The sequence below is a fragment of the Sorex fumeus genome, unplaced genomic scaffold, assembly GCF_029834395.1.
Source record: "Sorex fumeus unplaced genomic scaffold, SorFum_2.1 ptg000024l, whole genome shotgun sequence".
Classification (NCBI taxonomy): domain Eukaryota; kingdom Metazoa; phylum Chordata; class Mammalia; order Eulipotyphla; family Soricidae; genus Sorex; species Sorex fumeus.
This window is the reverse complement of record NW_026606081.1, coordinates 54,611,092-54,627,266: the sequence shown is the minus strand read 5'-3', so window position 1 is coordinate 54,627,266 and position 16,175 is coordinate 54,611,092. Positions and strand designations below refer to the sequence as shown.

The 16,175-nt window shown below is 52.3% G+C and overlaps 1 protein-coding gene across 2 annotated transcripts in view; it reads left to right on the top strand.

Moving 5' to 3' along the window:
• The window catches only part of SLCO3A1 (solute carrier organic anion transporter family member 3A1), a 59,096-nt gene extending 54,083 nt beyond the window's left edge, over positions 1-5,013 (top strand). The window contains exons 10-11 of one of the 2 annotated variants that reach the window (XM_056114400.1): positions 588-830; positions 4,410-5,013. In XM_056114400.1, coding sequence (XP_055970375.1) covers positions 588-830; positions 4,410-4,492 — 326 coding nt within the window. In that variant the 3' untranslated portion in view covers positions 4,493-5,013. Of the gene's footprint in view, positions 1-587; positions 1,965-4,409 lie in introns of those variants that run through there. The other variant, XM_056114399.1, reaches the window with a different exon arrangement.
• Positions 5,014-16,175: the final 11,162 nt, after the last annotated feature.

Below are 16,175 nucleotides of genomic sequence, written 5' to 3'. Positions count from 1 at the left end.
CAGAAGGGTGGGATGGAGGGTCACCCTGAGACCCTCTCAGCACCGAGCCACCACCTGATCCTCCTGGTTTCTGACGCCCCTCCTCCACCAAACTGACTCAGGCCCGCCCCTCCTCCCTCCCCCGCCTCACGCAGCCCTGCCCCTGTGCTGGGTGGGGCTGGGATGGCTCCCAGATGCCGTCTTGCAGCACCCAGTAGAACCCGGCTCTCTAGCACCAAGTCGGGGGGGGGGGGGCACCGCACTTGTCCGAGCACGTCTTTGCCATAAATAAACAGGGGAGCAGGTGCTGTACCCCACCCTCCCAGCGTGGCCCCATCACAGCCACCAGAGAACCAGACGCGAGCCTGGGAGCAGGTCGCTGTGGGTGAACCTAGTGCAGCTTCCCCCAGAGTGCCTGGACCCCCCACAACCCCCTCCTTTCCTCCCTGCCCCCCACTAAGCCACATATCCAACCCAGGCTGGGCACACGTGGTCCTTAAAGGTCCTTAAGGGACTCAGGTCCTTGCACTGAGCCAGGGTAGCACAGTATTCTGAGGGTTGGGGGGAGGGTGGCTGAGCCCCGTGTCCCATACCCCCCATGCCCGCAGGCTTCATCCCTCCGCCACTCATTTTCGGGGCGGGCATCGACTCCACCTGCCTGTTCTGGAGCGCCTTCTGTGGGGAGCAGGGCGCCTGCGTCCTCTACGACAACGTGGCCTACCGCCACCTGTACGTCAGCATCGCCATCGCACTCAAGGCCACGGCCTTCCTGCTCTACACCACGTCGTGGCAGTGTCTGCGCAGGGACTACCAGCGTTACATCCAGAACCACGAGGGCGTGCTGAGCACCAGTGAGTTGTTCGCCTCCACTCTGACCCTGGACAAGCTGGGGAGGGACGCGGGCAGCGCCCCGCAGACACACAGGACCAAGTTTATCTATAACCTCGAAGACCACGAATGGTGCGAGAACATGGAATCCGTTTTATAGTGGCCATGGGGTTGGGGGGGAACAGCCTCACCCTAGTGACTAGAGGGTCATTTTTTTCCCCTAAAAAAGCAACAGCAGACCCGCAAACAAACAAAACCCACTTGGGGCCGCACAGCCCCCCCCCGGCCCTTTGCCTCAAGATCAGGGCCCGACATTGAGACAAGCCTGCCACCGTGTGGCCGTGGCTGTCTGGTACCAGATACCACCCTGGGAACCGCGTGTGACTACTGCAAGCAAGCTAGAGAGACCATCCCGCGGGTCCCGCTTGGAGGACAGAAGGTTCTGGACTGGACGGACAGACACAGACAACACGCGGGTTTTTTTTTTTCTTTTTAAGTCACCTAAAAGGAAACCAAGTTGTCAACCTGGCTGGGACAATCACTGGTGACCCTCCGGGCGGGCGGTGGTCACCACTTCTGATGATCGCAGTAGGTTCCCTGCGTGGACCCCGCCGTCCACCCGGGGGTCCGTGGCCCCCTGGAGTCCACCCAGCCATGCCCCCTCTGGGGGCATCCAGGCTGGAGGCTGCCCCGGGCACTTCTCACCAGCTCCATTTCCATGCTCCAGACTGAGGGCCCAGGGGAGTCGGATCTGGGGGGAAGGATTGTCCCTCTCCCCCGTCCAATGCCCCCAGTCCCCACAGAGTGACCTCAGGAAGCTGTGGGTCTCACCTGGCTATGACTGACCCTGCTCAGAGCTGGTGAAGACCCCTACCTAGTCCAAGTCATTTGCTTACATTAGCCAAACATTTTGCCACTTTTTTAAGAAAACAAAACAAAAACAAAAACAAAAAAAGGCAACGCACCTGCATTTCAAACAGTTGTACGTAGACCCCCCACACACACACCTCACCCCTACACTATTTTTAACGACATCTGCATCTGTGTTTTCTCTGCCCTCTCTGTTCTCCAGGCTGAGTTTATTATGCTGGTTTGCTTTTACTTTTCTCCTTGGATTTTTTTTTTAATGCACCAAAAATATAATGTGATTCAAGGGATGCAATTCATCTATTGTAATTTTTCGTTTGTTTTCTGTCATTCTCAATAGTCTGCAAACGCAGGGCTATGCAGGGTGGAGGAAGGTCTGCCCGAGCCCCCTGCCCACGCGGAGTTGCATCGGTGGGGCTGAGAGTTGCCGGCTGGCCCTTCTTGCGTGATTTCCCTGCTGCAGGGTGTGGGCCAGAGAGGAGCCAGGATGCCCCCACTAGGGTGGCAGGGACAGACCCGTGTGTGGATGCAGCTCACACAGGACGTCTGGAGTGTCTATCAGGGGGACAGTGGGGAAGGACCAGGCCAGAAGTGGGCCCCCAAGTCCTGCGGTTACAGCTCGCCCCGCGGGGTGGGGAGAAAGAGCTCCGCTGGCCTGTCCCCTGTGGGTGACGGTTGGTGCTCCGGGTGGAGACCCCACGTGGCGCCCCTTCCAGCCTGCATGTGTGCACAGAGACTCTGCCCCCAGATGGGGGCCACCGTGCATGGTGGGCAGGCCGGGGTTCAGGTCATGGCTGGTGCTCTCCACACACCACTGTTGCCCATCTGTGCTAAATGCTGGCCACAAAAGGTGGATGGAAAATGTCGCCCCAGTACTCTGTATTTCCACCTGCTTGGGCTGGAGCTAGCCCATCTGGGGGCCCGAGGGGGCTCGCCTCACCTCTGTCGGGAACACAGGGCTTCCTGGCCACTGGGGATGGGTCCCCCACCAGCCCTGAGCAGGAGGTGGGCCTGGTGTGTGGAAAGAGGCCACACCCTCCCCTTAACTCCCTGTGACTGGCGAGGGGACTCGAAGGGGGCCCTCCTGCCAAGTGCCCAGCCCCTCTGCCCTTCCCAAGGGCCAGCCAGAGCCCGGAAGCCCCCCTGGGCAGAGGGACGTGAGTGCCTTCCCTGCTGGGGCACATAGCCTTGTCTTGCAGGAGGGAGACCCGACCCGCAGGCTCCATGCGCCCACTGGGGCCGGACCTTCCAGTGGGCAAGATGCCCAGGGCAGGCGAAGGCGTGACTCCTAGTGGCCTCGGCAGCAGGAGGCAGAACCACAGCTGGGAAAGGTCACAGCCTGGAGCCCGGGCCAGCCTGTCTGAGTGGACACAGCCTCTGGCTGCTCTGTCCACTCGGCCAACTGGGCAAGGCGATCCCAAGGACCCGGCTCCTCCGCCTGTGTCTTCCCACCCCCTCTGCCTGTGTCTTCCCACCCCCAGGGTGCCAGGGCAGTACTCACCTGGAGCAGTGCTCACCAGGGTGCCGGCCTTGCCTGCTGCCCACAGACAGCCAAGGTGCCTTGCTGGGGCCTCAGACGTTTTCTGTTTCTGCTCCGTTGGAGGCGACCATGGGGGATGGGGCGGTGAGCCCCAGAGGCAGGAAGAGCCGGTTCTGGTGCTCAGGGCCATTGTCTCCACCCCAGGAGGTTCCACATGTGGGATCCCACCAGCCCACGGCTGCCATGGACGTGGAATCGAGGGTCGACTTCTGAAAAGCCCTGCGTGGGGCCGCCCACCCCGCTATGGACATGTGGCCAAGGGGCCAGAGGGCAGAGGCTGGCCATGGGCCGTCCAGGAAACAGAGGGGCCTGGAAGGGACCTGGGGGGGGGGGGGCGGGGGTCCAGCTGAGCCACGGCTGCTGTCAGGACAGGGCGCTCTCCCCCCCGATCTGCACCCATGGAGGGGCAGTTTGTGTCCTTGTTGGATAGACTGCAAGTCCCTGTGTCCTCCCCAAGTCGCCCAGGGGCTGCCACTTGGGAAGGGCTACAGAAGGCCCGCGGAGAATTGACAGAGGGCACAAAAGTTCATTTGAGAGGAGCCCAGGTGGGCACAAGATGGACACAAGAAGGCCACTGGGGCCACAGAGGCTGAGACCTCCCTCGCTGTCCCCCACCAGCTGCCCCGTCCCAGCCTCCCCTGCCCCACCTCCGCTCTGCTTGCTCCTGCATCCATGAACCCACCCCAGACCTCTCTCCATCCCAGCACCCCCGCCTCCCCTGCACCCCAGCGCTCCCCACGGACCCCACCCTCGAACCCAAGCCTGAGGAAGCCACGGAAAGATGCTCCGAGCGATGCTTCCCCCCCATGGCCCGAGGCCTCCGCTGGACCGGTCAGTCTCCACAGCCTCTGCCTGGGGCGCGGCCGCCGGGAGACTCACCCCGTGTGTGCGGTGTGGCATCGGCAGGCAGAGTGAAGCTGACGGCCCCAACCCCCTGGCCGTGAGATCAGGGCCGCCCGAGCCGCGGGCCCACTAGCTGACACGGGGCCACCCAAGGAGCACTGGGACAGGAAGCAGGAGTTGCGTTTCCTGCATCCCGCAGGGCTCGGGGCACGGAAGCTACTTCCTGGGGGTTCTGGGGCGCGAAGCTGGCGCTTGTGGGGCTCTGCTGCCCCAGCACTGTGGGAGAAGCCTGCGGAACAGGAAGCAGCACACACCGATCTCTCTCTCTCCTCTCGGCCTCTCTCCCCCCTAGGCTCCGAGTATCAGGACATTGAGCCCGAGAAAGCGTGCCCTGAGCCCCACTCTCCTTCCGAAGACTCCTTCGTGAGCAGCTGACGGTTAGTTCCTCACAGAGGACGCCACCAGCACCCAGACCCCGGGCCGGACAGCGCACCCCGCCCCGCCTAGGAGTCCCAGAACCCCACCTCGCCGCGACAGCGCAGGCCTGGGGCCAGGAGGATGGAGATGGCCCCGGAGTCCCCACTGCCCACAGAACAGGCGACTCGGGGCTTGGGGTGGGGTGGGCAAGAGTGACACTGACCAGAGGCTGCGGCCCCCCTTCTCCTGATGCTCCTTGCGTGTGAGGGGGGGCTCCTGCTGGTTGCTTTAGAACCCCCCCCCTCCTCGAATGCTTCTCTGCTCTTCCCAAAGATGCCTGGGCTGGATGTGTGTGTGAGGGGGGTCACCACAGGACCCCAACCTTAGAGCGGGGGGCAGGCACGTTCTTAGCCCGCCTGGGGTGCGCCCCTCTGTCCTTCCCCGCTTCTGCTGTCCAGGTGAGCTGTTTAGGAATCTGCCATGTCGAGTACGCGCTGAGCGCTGGCTGCGAATTCTATTAAAAACACTATTTTCATTCATCACTGTCCGTCGGCCTGGTGTCCTGGGGCAGAAGGACTCGCAGAGCAGCCTGGGCCCCCGCACCGCTGTGCCATCCTGGTCTCTCCCCAGCCACGAGCTTCCCCTGGCACCGTCTGTCCATTTCCACATGGCTTGGTTCTCCCCATTGCCCATACTGGGAACCTTGGTCCCTGGGTGTCTGTCTCAGCACTCCCACCCACCCCTAGCTCCCTCCCCGCCCACCAAGATGGTTCCCCCCCCCACTACCCGGGGCCTCTCCCGAAGCCCTCCCCAGAACCTCCCTGTGGTCCCAGCTTGGGGGAAATACGGGGTCTTGTGTTCCCCGAGGGCCATTCCCCAGCCCGCTGGCCATCAGATTGCCCCACAGGCCTCTTACTACGTGCTGGTTCTTTTTCCTGAGCTGCAGCTTCAGGGGAAGGATCTGGCTTAGGGTGCCTGCACCCCCAAATTTCATACATCAGTTCCTGTCCCCTCACTTCTCAGCCACTCCCTGCTTCCCCCACCCAAAATTGACTCGCCACTAAGAAAGACATGGGGACGCCAGAGCCATTCTCCCATGCTACAGTGAGTCCAGCTCAGGTTACTTCCCAAAGGGAGTCCACCAACTCATGAGCACACGATAGCCCAGAGTCCAAGTGCCCCCTCTCCCCGGCGTCCACCTTAGTCCTGATCTGGGCATCCAATGGAACCACTTTCCTCGGCATCTGTGAAAGAGCTGGTCTTTTCCCCAAACCTGAGGCCAGTCAATTAGTCAACTGACCAACCAACTAACTGACCACTCAACCAATCAATAGGTCCACCAACCAACCAATCATCAACTCACCAACCAATCAACAGACCTACCCATAAATCAGTGGAGCCACCAACCAATCATCAACGGACCAAACAGCCAGTCCACTCACTAACCTCTGCCCAATCGACCAAGTCCTCGACCAGCCCACCAGCCTTTTGTGACTCCAAGATGGCAGCAGCATGGCCAACGGCTCTGCAGGCAGTGACCTACCCAGTCCAGGCCTCAGTGTGCCAGGAACTTCCCCTCTGTGCTGAGACACTGGCTGGTTTTCCAGAAAGAAGTTTGCTTTATGCTTCATCCTGCCCAAGTTCCAGCATCCCCCGCTGGGAAGCATCTGGACTCATCGATCTCCTCGAAAGTCAGTATGTCTGGATCTTCCTTCAGCATCAGTGAATAACCTCACTAAGACGTGGGGCCAACAAGTCCTCCCAAACCCACCGCAGGGGCACAGAGGTGTGAGTGCACTGGAGTGGTGCTACAAGCCCAGCGTGGCAACAGGTGGGGCCCTGGCCCCCCTTTACAGAGGAGGCTTTTCCAAGGGTCACCCAGATCACTAAGACGATGCACAGGCTGCAGTGTCCTTAGGGAGAAACTGGATGCTTTTTCCTGGGCCCCCCTCTCTGGCTCAGCCCAGGGCTCCTTGGGTCCCCAATTCCCCCACCCCGCACCTGCCCTGCTGTTTTGTTGTTTCTGCTTTGGGGCCATGCCCAGCAGTGCTCAGGGCTGGTCCTGACTCTGCACTCCGGGAGATGCGGAGTGCATCTCAGGGGATGCTATGGGGATGCCGGAGATGGAACCCAAGTTGGCCGCGTGCAAGGCCAGTGCCCTCCCACTGTAATGTTGCTCTGGGCCTCCCCTTGCGGTTTTGGGGGACCCATTCTGTTGGTGGCGAAATCCGTGCTCAGATGAGCTGAAAAGGAAGCAGGACCCTTACAATGGGGGGTCCCGGGTATGTGTTCGTGCAAATCTTTCCGCAAGCCGGTTCAGTTTCAGGTGAGTGGCTGCAGGGGCATGCATGCTGAGGCCATTACAGGGTGTCACTCCTGAGACCCCCGTTTGCTGTGCGGGTTCAACAGGCTGGTCAGCCTGGACCACCCACCCAGGCAAGCTCAGGGGAACACGCTTGAGCACCTCCTGGCTCTCAGGACCCAAGATGGTTCCTGGCACTCTGCTCAGATACACCTGCAGGGGGCAGCAGAGATCCAGAAGCCCCCCAGGCTGCTCCCGTCTCGGAGGCCACTGCCGGGCCTCCACGAAGTCGTAGGAGTCTGAGGCTCCAAATGTGACCCCACTGCAGTCTGCCAGGTAACAGGTTCCCGCACAGATCCTGGGCACAGGGGCCTTCAGACACATTCTCTCCCTCCCTCTCTTTCTCTCTCTCTCTCTCTCCCCCTCTCTCCCTTTGTGTCTCTCTCTTCCTCTCTTCTCCTTCTCTCCCTCTCTCTCCCTCCCTCTTCGTCTCTCACTCTCCATCTCTCTCTCCCCCCCCTCCTCTCTGTTTCTCCCCCATCCCTCCTTCTCCCCACCCCCACCTTTTCGGCACAAACCTGCCCTGAGTCCTGGCACCCCAGGGAGTTCTGGGCTCTGCACCCAGCTTCCAGGGCCCACAGTTGTCATTGGAGGTTCCTATGTTCCCCCTCCGCCCTCCTGTGGGCCCCTCCTCAGCTCTCTGGCTCTTGGGGTTGTTGCTGCCTCCCCAGCCCTTGGGGGCCCCCACTCAGCCTCCCCTCTTCACAGGCCATGCCTGGAGGCCCACGCCTTTCGAGGGGTGTCACTGCTCACCCATCTCTGACGAAAGGTGAGATCAGGGGGCTGGAGTGGCCTGTTTCCCTGGAGTGTGGGCCTCCTGGACATCTCAGCTCCTCTTTTGTGGTCAGAAGCAGGGAGTCCAGGCACCAGCTCCCTGAGAAGCTGACTGGCAATGCCAGGGAACGTCTCCGCTGGGAACTGCAGTGAAGGTGCTGGAGAGCGTGGGAGAGGGTCAGCGGGGGCCCCGGCCACTTGCCTGGGTCTCTCTGCTTTCCCTTTCCCAGAGCACTGTTCCCACTGAAAGGAGGGGACAGTCAAGATTCAGGGGACTATGCATGCACAGTTTTTTGCACCCAGAAAAAGCCCAAGAAATTGGAATCCCCCGGGGCCCCCACACCTCCGTCAGCCTGACAACTGCCCAGGTTCTAATTGAGAAAGGTCGGTCATGGCCTAGCATGGAGGGACAGTGACCTCTCCCTACAATGAGGCCAAACCACACACTGGATGAATACGAGAGATCGTGGCCAGGTACTGATTCCAGAACCGCTTCTCCAAGCTGGTTGCTGTTTTCTTGGTTCTTTGTCTTTTGGACTATACCTCGTGGTGCTCAGGGATTACTCCTGGCTCTGTGCTCAGGGATCACTCCTGGCAGTGCTCAGGGAACCCTATGGGATGCCAAGGATCAAACTAGGGTCAGCCACATGCAAGGCAAGTGTTCTGCCCACTGTCCTGTCTCTGTAGGACCCCACCCCCCACCCCCGGCCCCATTGCTAATTTTTGAAAGCTGGTTCTTTGAATTCCCACTTTGCACTCATCTCTTCTCTCGGGGTCAGCCTGCAGCCCATCCACCTCATCCACCGGGAAGCTCTGCAGATCCCCATGGAGTGGTGTTGGCGACACAGCTGCCGGGGTGGCCTGGGGTCACACAGCATGGGGACACAGTTGCGCCAGGCCTGGCAGTTGGCGCTGGATCATTCCAAGTCATCTTCGGCAAGAGGCCCTGAGGTTGTATACAGGTGTGACATATTCATTATGCATCATAAAGAAATATCTTTTAGGACCGGAGTAAGTACAACAGGTACTTGTACAACAGGATGCTTGCTTTGCATGTGGCTGGTGGGACTTGGGTTTGATCCCCAGCATCCCGTATAGTCCCCTGAGTTCTTTGGAAGTGATCCCTGACTGCAGAACCAGGAATAAGCCCTGAGCACCACTGGGTGTGGCCCCCAAACAGAACAAAACTAAAAAAGAAAGAAATCTATTTTAAAACAAATTTTAAGATTTTTTTTATGACCCCTATGTGAACCCACAGTTCACGAAGTCTAAAGAGAGTTCAGTGAGCCAAGCACATGTTTCATGTGCAGGAGGCCAGGTTTGATCATGGCACTATGAAGTCCTGAGCTCTCCTGGGAGCAAACCCCAAGCACCGCTGGGTCTGGCCCCAAAGCAAAAACAAAAATAAAGCAGTAGGCTCTGATCAATATTAATTTATTTCCTTTTAAGAATATATAAATGATACAAAGGAATTTTTGTTGTATCGTTTCTACAGTTCTCCTTAGAGGGCTTGCTATCTCTGGAAGGCAGGATATACAAATTCAGAAGCACTATTGATTATTTGTGGTAGGTGGTTTGGAAAGATCACCTGGACCAGAGTTTTAACAACAAAAATATACTGATAAGCAAAGACCAAGTTACGTGCCAGTCATCAGAATCGATGATAGCAAAACCAACAGAATATATGCACTGACTTGTGACTTCTTGGTGGCAAGTCCTGTCCTCACACACACCCCATGCTTTCTCTTTACAGATGAAAAAATATTCTGGGGGAGTCCCTAAGGTGTCGGGAGGGAGAAGAAGTCATCACCACTATGTTAGTAACACAGGGACCTAATACCTAACCACATCATCGCAAGACAGCTTTCAGTGAAATGGGAGTGATGGTTTGTTCAACAGGAGGTCCTGTATTTAGAGCTTGTTATATGGCGGTATCACAAACTTATAAGTCATAAACAAAAGTGCCACTCTGGCAAAATATACATATGAGTTTTTCTTGAAAATATCTAGCGCTTCCTTGATAAATCCCTCAGATCTCCTTCTCTTGCATCTCTACCACTACCATTCTCAGTCCAAGCCATATCTCTCTCCCCTGGCCCGTGAACAGCATCACCCTGTCAAATTTTCCTGTTCTAACTTGCCTCCTGCACACTGCTTGTTTCCTCTCTTACTGCTACTGGAATGTACTCCCAGAACACCAACACAGAGGCTGGAGAGACAGCACAGCAGGAAGGGTGTTTGCCTTGCATGTGACTAATGTGGGTTCGATCTGCTGCATGGTCCCCTGAGCCTACTGGAAGTGATTCCTGAGGAGTAAGCCCTGAGTACCACAGGGTGTGACCCAAAAAGCAAGCAAACAAAAAACAACACCGACCCGGCATGTCAGTGTCCTGCTCCCAGTCTGCCAACTCCCAACCGTGTAGCTATAATTCTGTACATTTGGCTGCTCCTCCTTTTCCTCTGTACACAATTCTTGCAAGCCCTCATATGCATTGTACAGTTCCAGGCCTTCCCCATTGGTCTCCAAGTTATCCTGCAAATTATGGCTCTCGTAAATCTTTGCAGATCCATCACCATTGCAGCAATTTTTGAATTTCCACCCCAGGTGATTCTGCACTTCATTATGGTGTTTTCACACCTGTGACCCACCACAATGAAACTTTCTATAGAGCAGATAATGAAACATTTGTACCTCTATGCCTACACACACACACACACACACACACACACTCACACTTTAAAGGTAAAATCAATGAAGACGAGGGAGATAGCGCAGCAGGTAGGGCATTTCCCTTGCATGTGGCTGACCAGGGTTCAACCTTCAGCATCTGATATGGTCCCCTGAGCATGACCATGAGCGATATCTGAGTGCATAGCCAGGAGTAATCCTGAGTACTGCCAGTTGTGGCCCCCAAAACCAAGCAACTCTCTTACCTCCATCACCCAAAAGGTAAGAGCAACAGAAATTATTCAGGCCTGCATATCGGTCTGACGCCAACACAGTTATCACTGACAACTGGCAATTTTGCTAAAAGATACCAAGTGGTGCCTACCTTTTGGTCCTCAAGGTCCAGGTGTGGAACTGTGATGGGCATCAGTCAGGCAGCTGAGGAGCGGCTGAATTAGAAGACTCAGTGGCACACCTGAAAGGAAAAGGATAGCTGGTGATGGAACTCATCATTCCTTGGTGTCATCCGCACTGAGGAGACAGCACTGCTGCTGGACGCCAACTCTGCTTATCTACATCGGTCTCTGCTCTAGCTACCATACACGACAACTCAGTCCTCAGCCCAACTCACATTTTAACCGTTAGTATCTAAACTAATAAGTTATATTCCTATTTCTCCCTCCCAGAGAGCCCGGCAAGCTACCGAGAGTATCCTGCCCACACGGCAGAGACTGGCAAGCTAGCCGTGGCGTATTCAATATGCCAAAAACAGTAACAATAACGGGTCTCATTCCCCTGACCCTGAAAGGGTCCCCAATACATCACTGGGCTACGCTAGCACATGACAGGGATGAATGGAGATGTTACTGGCGCCCGCTCCAGCAAATCAATGAACAACGGATGACAAGTAGTACAAGTGATGACTAGTGAATGAAGCATCTGGGTGGCCAATCATGAAAGAAAAGATGGGACATTTTCATGAACAGATCCTATTTTTTATGTGTAAGATATGTTGTCTTGTTGCATAGGAAAGCATAACAATGTTAAACAGTTCATTCACTAAAAATTTATTAAACATTTGATTTTTTAAAAAAGCAATAAGCTAAAAAAAAAAAAAGCAATGAGTGAGCATCAGAGATTTTCTGCACTTAAGTCCCAGTGAAAATCTGACACAGGCCCAGATCAAAGCCAGCCACGGGGAGCAGAAACAGATCAGTGATATGCAAGTCAATGACCCTTAGGATTTCCCAAAGTAAAAGGGGCAAAGTGCCAGCTCTCGCCCCTTTGGAGAAGCTCCTGGTCTTTTAAACCCGGTCTCCTTCCGGTTTCTCTAAAGAAAACTGTTTTGCTTCAAAAAGTAATCTTCAGGGGCTGGAGAGATAGTACAGCCGGTAGGACGCTTGCCTGGCATGTGGCTGACTCAGGTTTGATCCCTGGCACTCTATGCATCCTTCCAAGCACCACCAGGAGTAATTCCTGAGTGCAAATCCAGGAGTAACACCTGAGCGTTGTCGGGTGTTGCGCAAACACAAAAAGACAGCGGCAGTCTATCTCTCCCGCCGCCCCGCATTCAGTAGTTTCATGCTGCTTCCCCGACCCCAGGGAGGGCAATGGCGATGGGCAGGCAAAGGAAGGAGATGAAGGCCAGGCTGGTTAGTCCTAGCTGGGATTTATTCCAATCCTCTCTCCATTCACTCCTTTCTCTCTCTTCTGCTTCCCCTCAGCCCACTCTTACAGCTAGTTATATCCCCCAGCATGGGGGCTGGAGTGATAGCACAGCGGGTAGGGCATTTGCCTTGTACGTGGCTGACCCGGGTTCGATTCCCAGCATCCCATATGGTCCCCTGAGCACCTCCAGGAGTAATTCCTGAGTGCAGAACCAGGAGGAACCCCTGTGCATCATCGGGTGTGACCCAAAAAGAAAAAATATGTATCCTTTTAGAAAAAAGCTTATAAATTCTTTTTGCTAAAGAGAGCCTTATTCCTGAAAATAGTAAATAGTCTTATTCCTGACCTGATAGTTTCACTTTTAATATCTTAAGCAATCAAAACAGAATTTTTGTGGGTCATCTCAGTATTAAAATGGCAGAAAACTAAGTTTCTAGAAGCTCTATCAAATACACCATGGTAGATCCATTATGCAGTCTGTAACATTACTAGTGTTCCTTTCAAAAAGGAAAAAAATAATAAAGCAATCTATAAAAATGCCAAAAAACAATAAGGTCTGAAATTTACAAAACAGTTATCATGGTTACCTTTAAGAGCTCAAACTATAGACAGTTTTCCTCATTTTCCTCTTATTTTTCCTACCCCATTATAATATTTTTAAAGGGAGTGATAATCATCTACCCTGGTAAACTTGTTCCAGAAACCTCAATTGAAGATGAATGATTCAGTCTGAAGGTGTCTGGTTCCTCCACTGATATGAACACACCAGGCTTGGGAGAGACCTTAAGTATACGAGATATGTTTATTTTCTGTTGAGAACAGGAAAACAACACAATAATTGGACAGGCTTGTGCATAAGATCAATTCCTTTGATACCAACAACTTTGGGGGAGAGTATAGACTGTTTTTCAAAAGCTGAATGCTTATCACTGTCATTTATTTCACTGACAAGTTGATTCTGCCGTGGCTCTTCTCCACTATTATTCTATCATTATTATCCAGCCTACTTTAAAGAACTTTCATTCTTTGGATTTTATGAAAGGATTTAGGTAGATTTTGGCTAAATTGTTCCCACTATAGATTGTAAAGGTACTGCATTGCACTGTCCTCCCATGTTCATCGATTTGCTTGAGCGGGCCCAGTAACGTCTCCATTGTGAGACTTATTGTTACTGTGTTTGGCATATCAAATACGTCAGGGCTAGCTTGCCAGGCTCTGCCATGCGGGCGAGATACTCTCAGTAGCTTGCCAGGCTCTTCGAGAGGAGCAGAGGAATCAAACTCGGGTCGGCCTGGTCGGCAGCGTGCAAGGCAAACGCCCTCAGCCTTTTGGCTAACATCAAGTATAGTATCTGAAAAGGTAATGCAGAGTAATATAAAAATCAAATCTATACCCCAAATATTTAAAAAAACAGAGCATGTTTTACCCTGCTCATAAAGTGCACATTCACTAAACCACAACTTACAGTTGAAAATAAAAATCAGTAAACCTCAGTCTCCATTACCTAAGATATTACCTGGCGAAGTGGATCGTTTTGTTTTCCAACTCACTTCCAGATAGATTCGATTTTCTTATTAAAGCCACAGGCCATCTCATATCTGAGGGGATGTAGTGAAATAACTAAATGATGGCTACAAATCAAACATGCAGATTATTTCTTTAGTGTTCAGATCTTAATGCATCTTAAACAACAACCGAATTTAACAACTGCAGTAAAATCATTCTGTTCTTTCCATTTTACCTTAAATTACCAGAGACAAAAAGTCCAGCTAGAGCATTGTATTTCCTTATTGCTATCTTTGGTATTCAGAGATAACACTTCTTTTTTTTTATTAGTGAAACACCATGAGGTACAGTTGTAGATTTACAATTTTTTGTGCTTGGGTTTGATTATACAATGATCAGATACCCATCCCTCCACCAGTGCCCATTTTCCACCACCATGGATAATATCCCCCCCACCCCCATCCCCCATCCCCCCCTGCCTCTGTGGCAGGGCAATCCCCTGTGTTCTCTCTCTCCTTTTGGGTGTTGTGATCTGCAAAAGAGGCATTGAGTGGCAAACATATTCAGTCCATAGTCCACTTTCGACATGCATCTCCCCTCCTGGGAGGGTCCTCCAAACATCCTTTATTTGGTGTTCCCTTCTCTGTCTGAGCTGCCCTTTCCTCTAGAATGCCCGACTGGCCACTAAGCTATGGAGTAATCCTCCTGGTGCTGATCTCAGCTATTCTTGGGTATTAATCTCATACTTTGTTACTTTATATCCCCCAGATGAATGCAATCTTTCTATGTCTATCCCTCTCTTTTTGACTCATTTCGCTTAGCATGATACTTTCCATGTTGTACCACTTGTATGTAAATTTCATGACTTCATCTTTTCTAAGAGCTACATAGTACTCCATTGTGTAGATGTACCAAAGTTTCTTTAACCAGTCATCTGTTCTTGGGCATTCAGGTTTCTTCCAGTTTCTGGCTATTGTAAAGAGTGCTGCAATGAACAAACAAGTGCAGATGTCACTTCGACTATACATTTTTGCCTCTCTGGGATATATTCCCAGGAGTGGTATTGCTGGGTCAAATGGGAGCTCAATTTCTAATTTTTTGAGAATCGTCCATACTGTTTTCCAGAAGGGCTGAACCAGTCGACATTCCCACCAACAGTATAACACTTCTAATATTTGTTGCTTGTACTAAGAAATCCAAATCAAAACAAACCTGAAACGATAATTATCTATGAACTTGAACAAGAGCAGTTTTCTATACCTGTCACCAAAACAGAAATTCTGGCCAAAATACCTATTTTCCATGGTCCCATTTCACACTTCAGCTTTAAAAATCAATTCCAACACTACAGATACTATTTTAAATCATTCTAAGTTCTAGTTTGAATGACCATTGCCTCTGTGAACCATAACTCTCTGTTACTGGGATTTGACTGTAGCTTCCTTGACTCCACCACCAAAAAAACCCTTGGTTTTTCTGTTTTTATATTATCAACCTGGTCCCCATCCTTCATCTCATTTTCCAAAGGCTCTACCTACTTCCCCAGTGCCTCGATGCTCCACTGACAGGCACCTAGATTCCTGAGGTCTACAGTGGCCTCTGCTCCTACCTAGAGATGCAATTGAGCACCAAGACAAGTTTGTCCCAGAAACATGAGTCCTACCAGGGCCCCTTATGATCTGGCCCTTTCATTCTTCAACCTTGAGGCCCACCTACCCCTCACCTCCCACTCCCAGGCCCAGAAGCTCCAAGTCTGCTTTCTCTTCCTGAGATGGCCCTTGGGCTCCTACCTCCAGACCTTCACTTATACAGCGTCCCTTTAGGGAACAGGCTTCCTCTCAATCTTTCAGTGTAAAAATGACCGATATTCAAGATATACAAATCACTCAACACTCAACAATAAATTCACAAACAAATCGGACAGTTGTTGAACAGACACTTCCTGAGAGACAGAGAACCAGCAGGCACATAAAAATTGTACTGAATAAATTTTCATTACTACAGTAATGTTACATGTATTTGGAATAAACAAGATGAGATCCTCCTCACTCAACTGCATTCACAGAATCACAGGAAACCAAGAAAAAAATCAACAGAGGGGTTGGAGAGATAGTACAATGGAAGGGCAGTTGTCTTGCTGACTTGGCTTCTATTTCCCAGCACCTAGTCTCCTGAGAACCCTTAAAAGTGAACCATGTTGGGGCTGGAGCGATAGCACAGCAGGTAGGGTGTTGGCCTTGCACACAGCTGACCCAGGTTCGATTCCCAGCATCCCATATGGTCCCCCGAGCATTGCCAGGAGTAATTCCTGAGTGAAGAGCCAGGAGTAACCCCTTTGCATTGTTGGGTGTGACCCAAAAAGAAAAAAAAAGTGAACCGTATCAAGAGCCAGGAGTAAACCCTGAGCACCGCTAATTGTGCCCCCCCATAAAAGTTCAAAACAGAACAAATAACAAGAGACTATTCCAGTATTTAGAGGTATTACTATTAATGAAGAGAAGAAACATTCTTTCAGTCAAAGAACTACAAACCCAAAACTTAATTGTATGCCAGTGAACAATAAGCATGTTATAACTTTTAAACATAACTTCACTATAATTGTATTGATTCTTATTACCCAGTTTTGAACTATATACATCAATCTCTGTATGATTGAACTTGAACTTAAGTACCACTAATATTATAATTTTTTTAAAATATTAATAAACAGTAAAAAATACTAC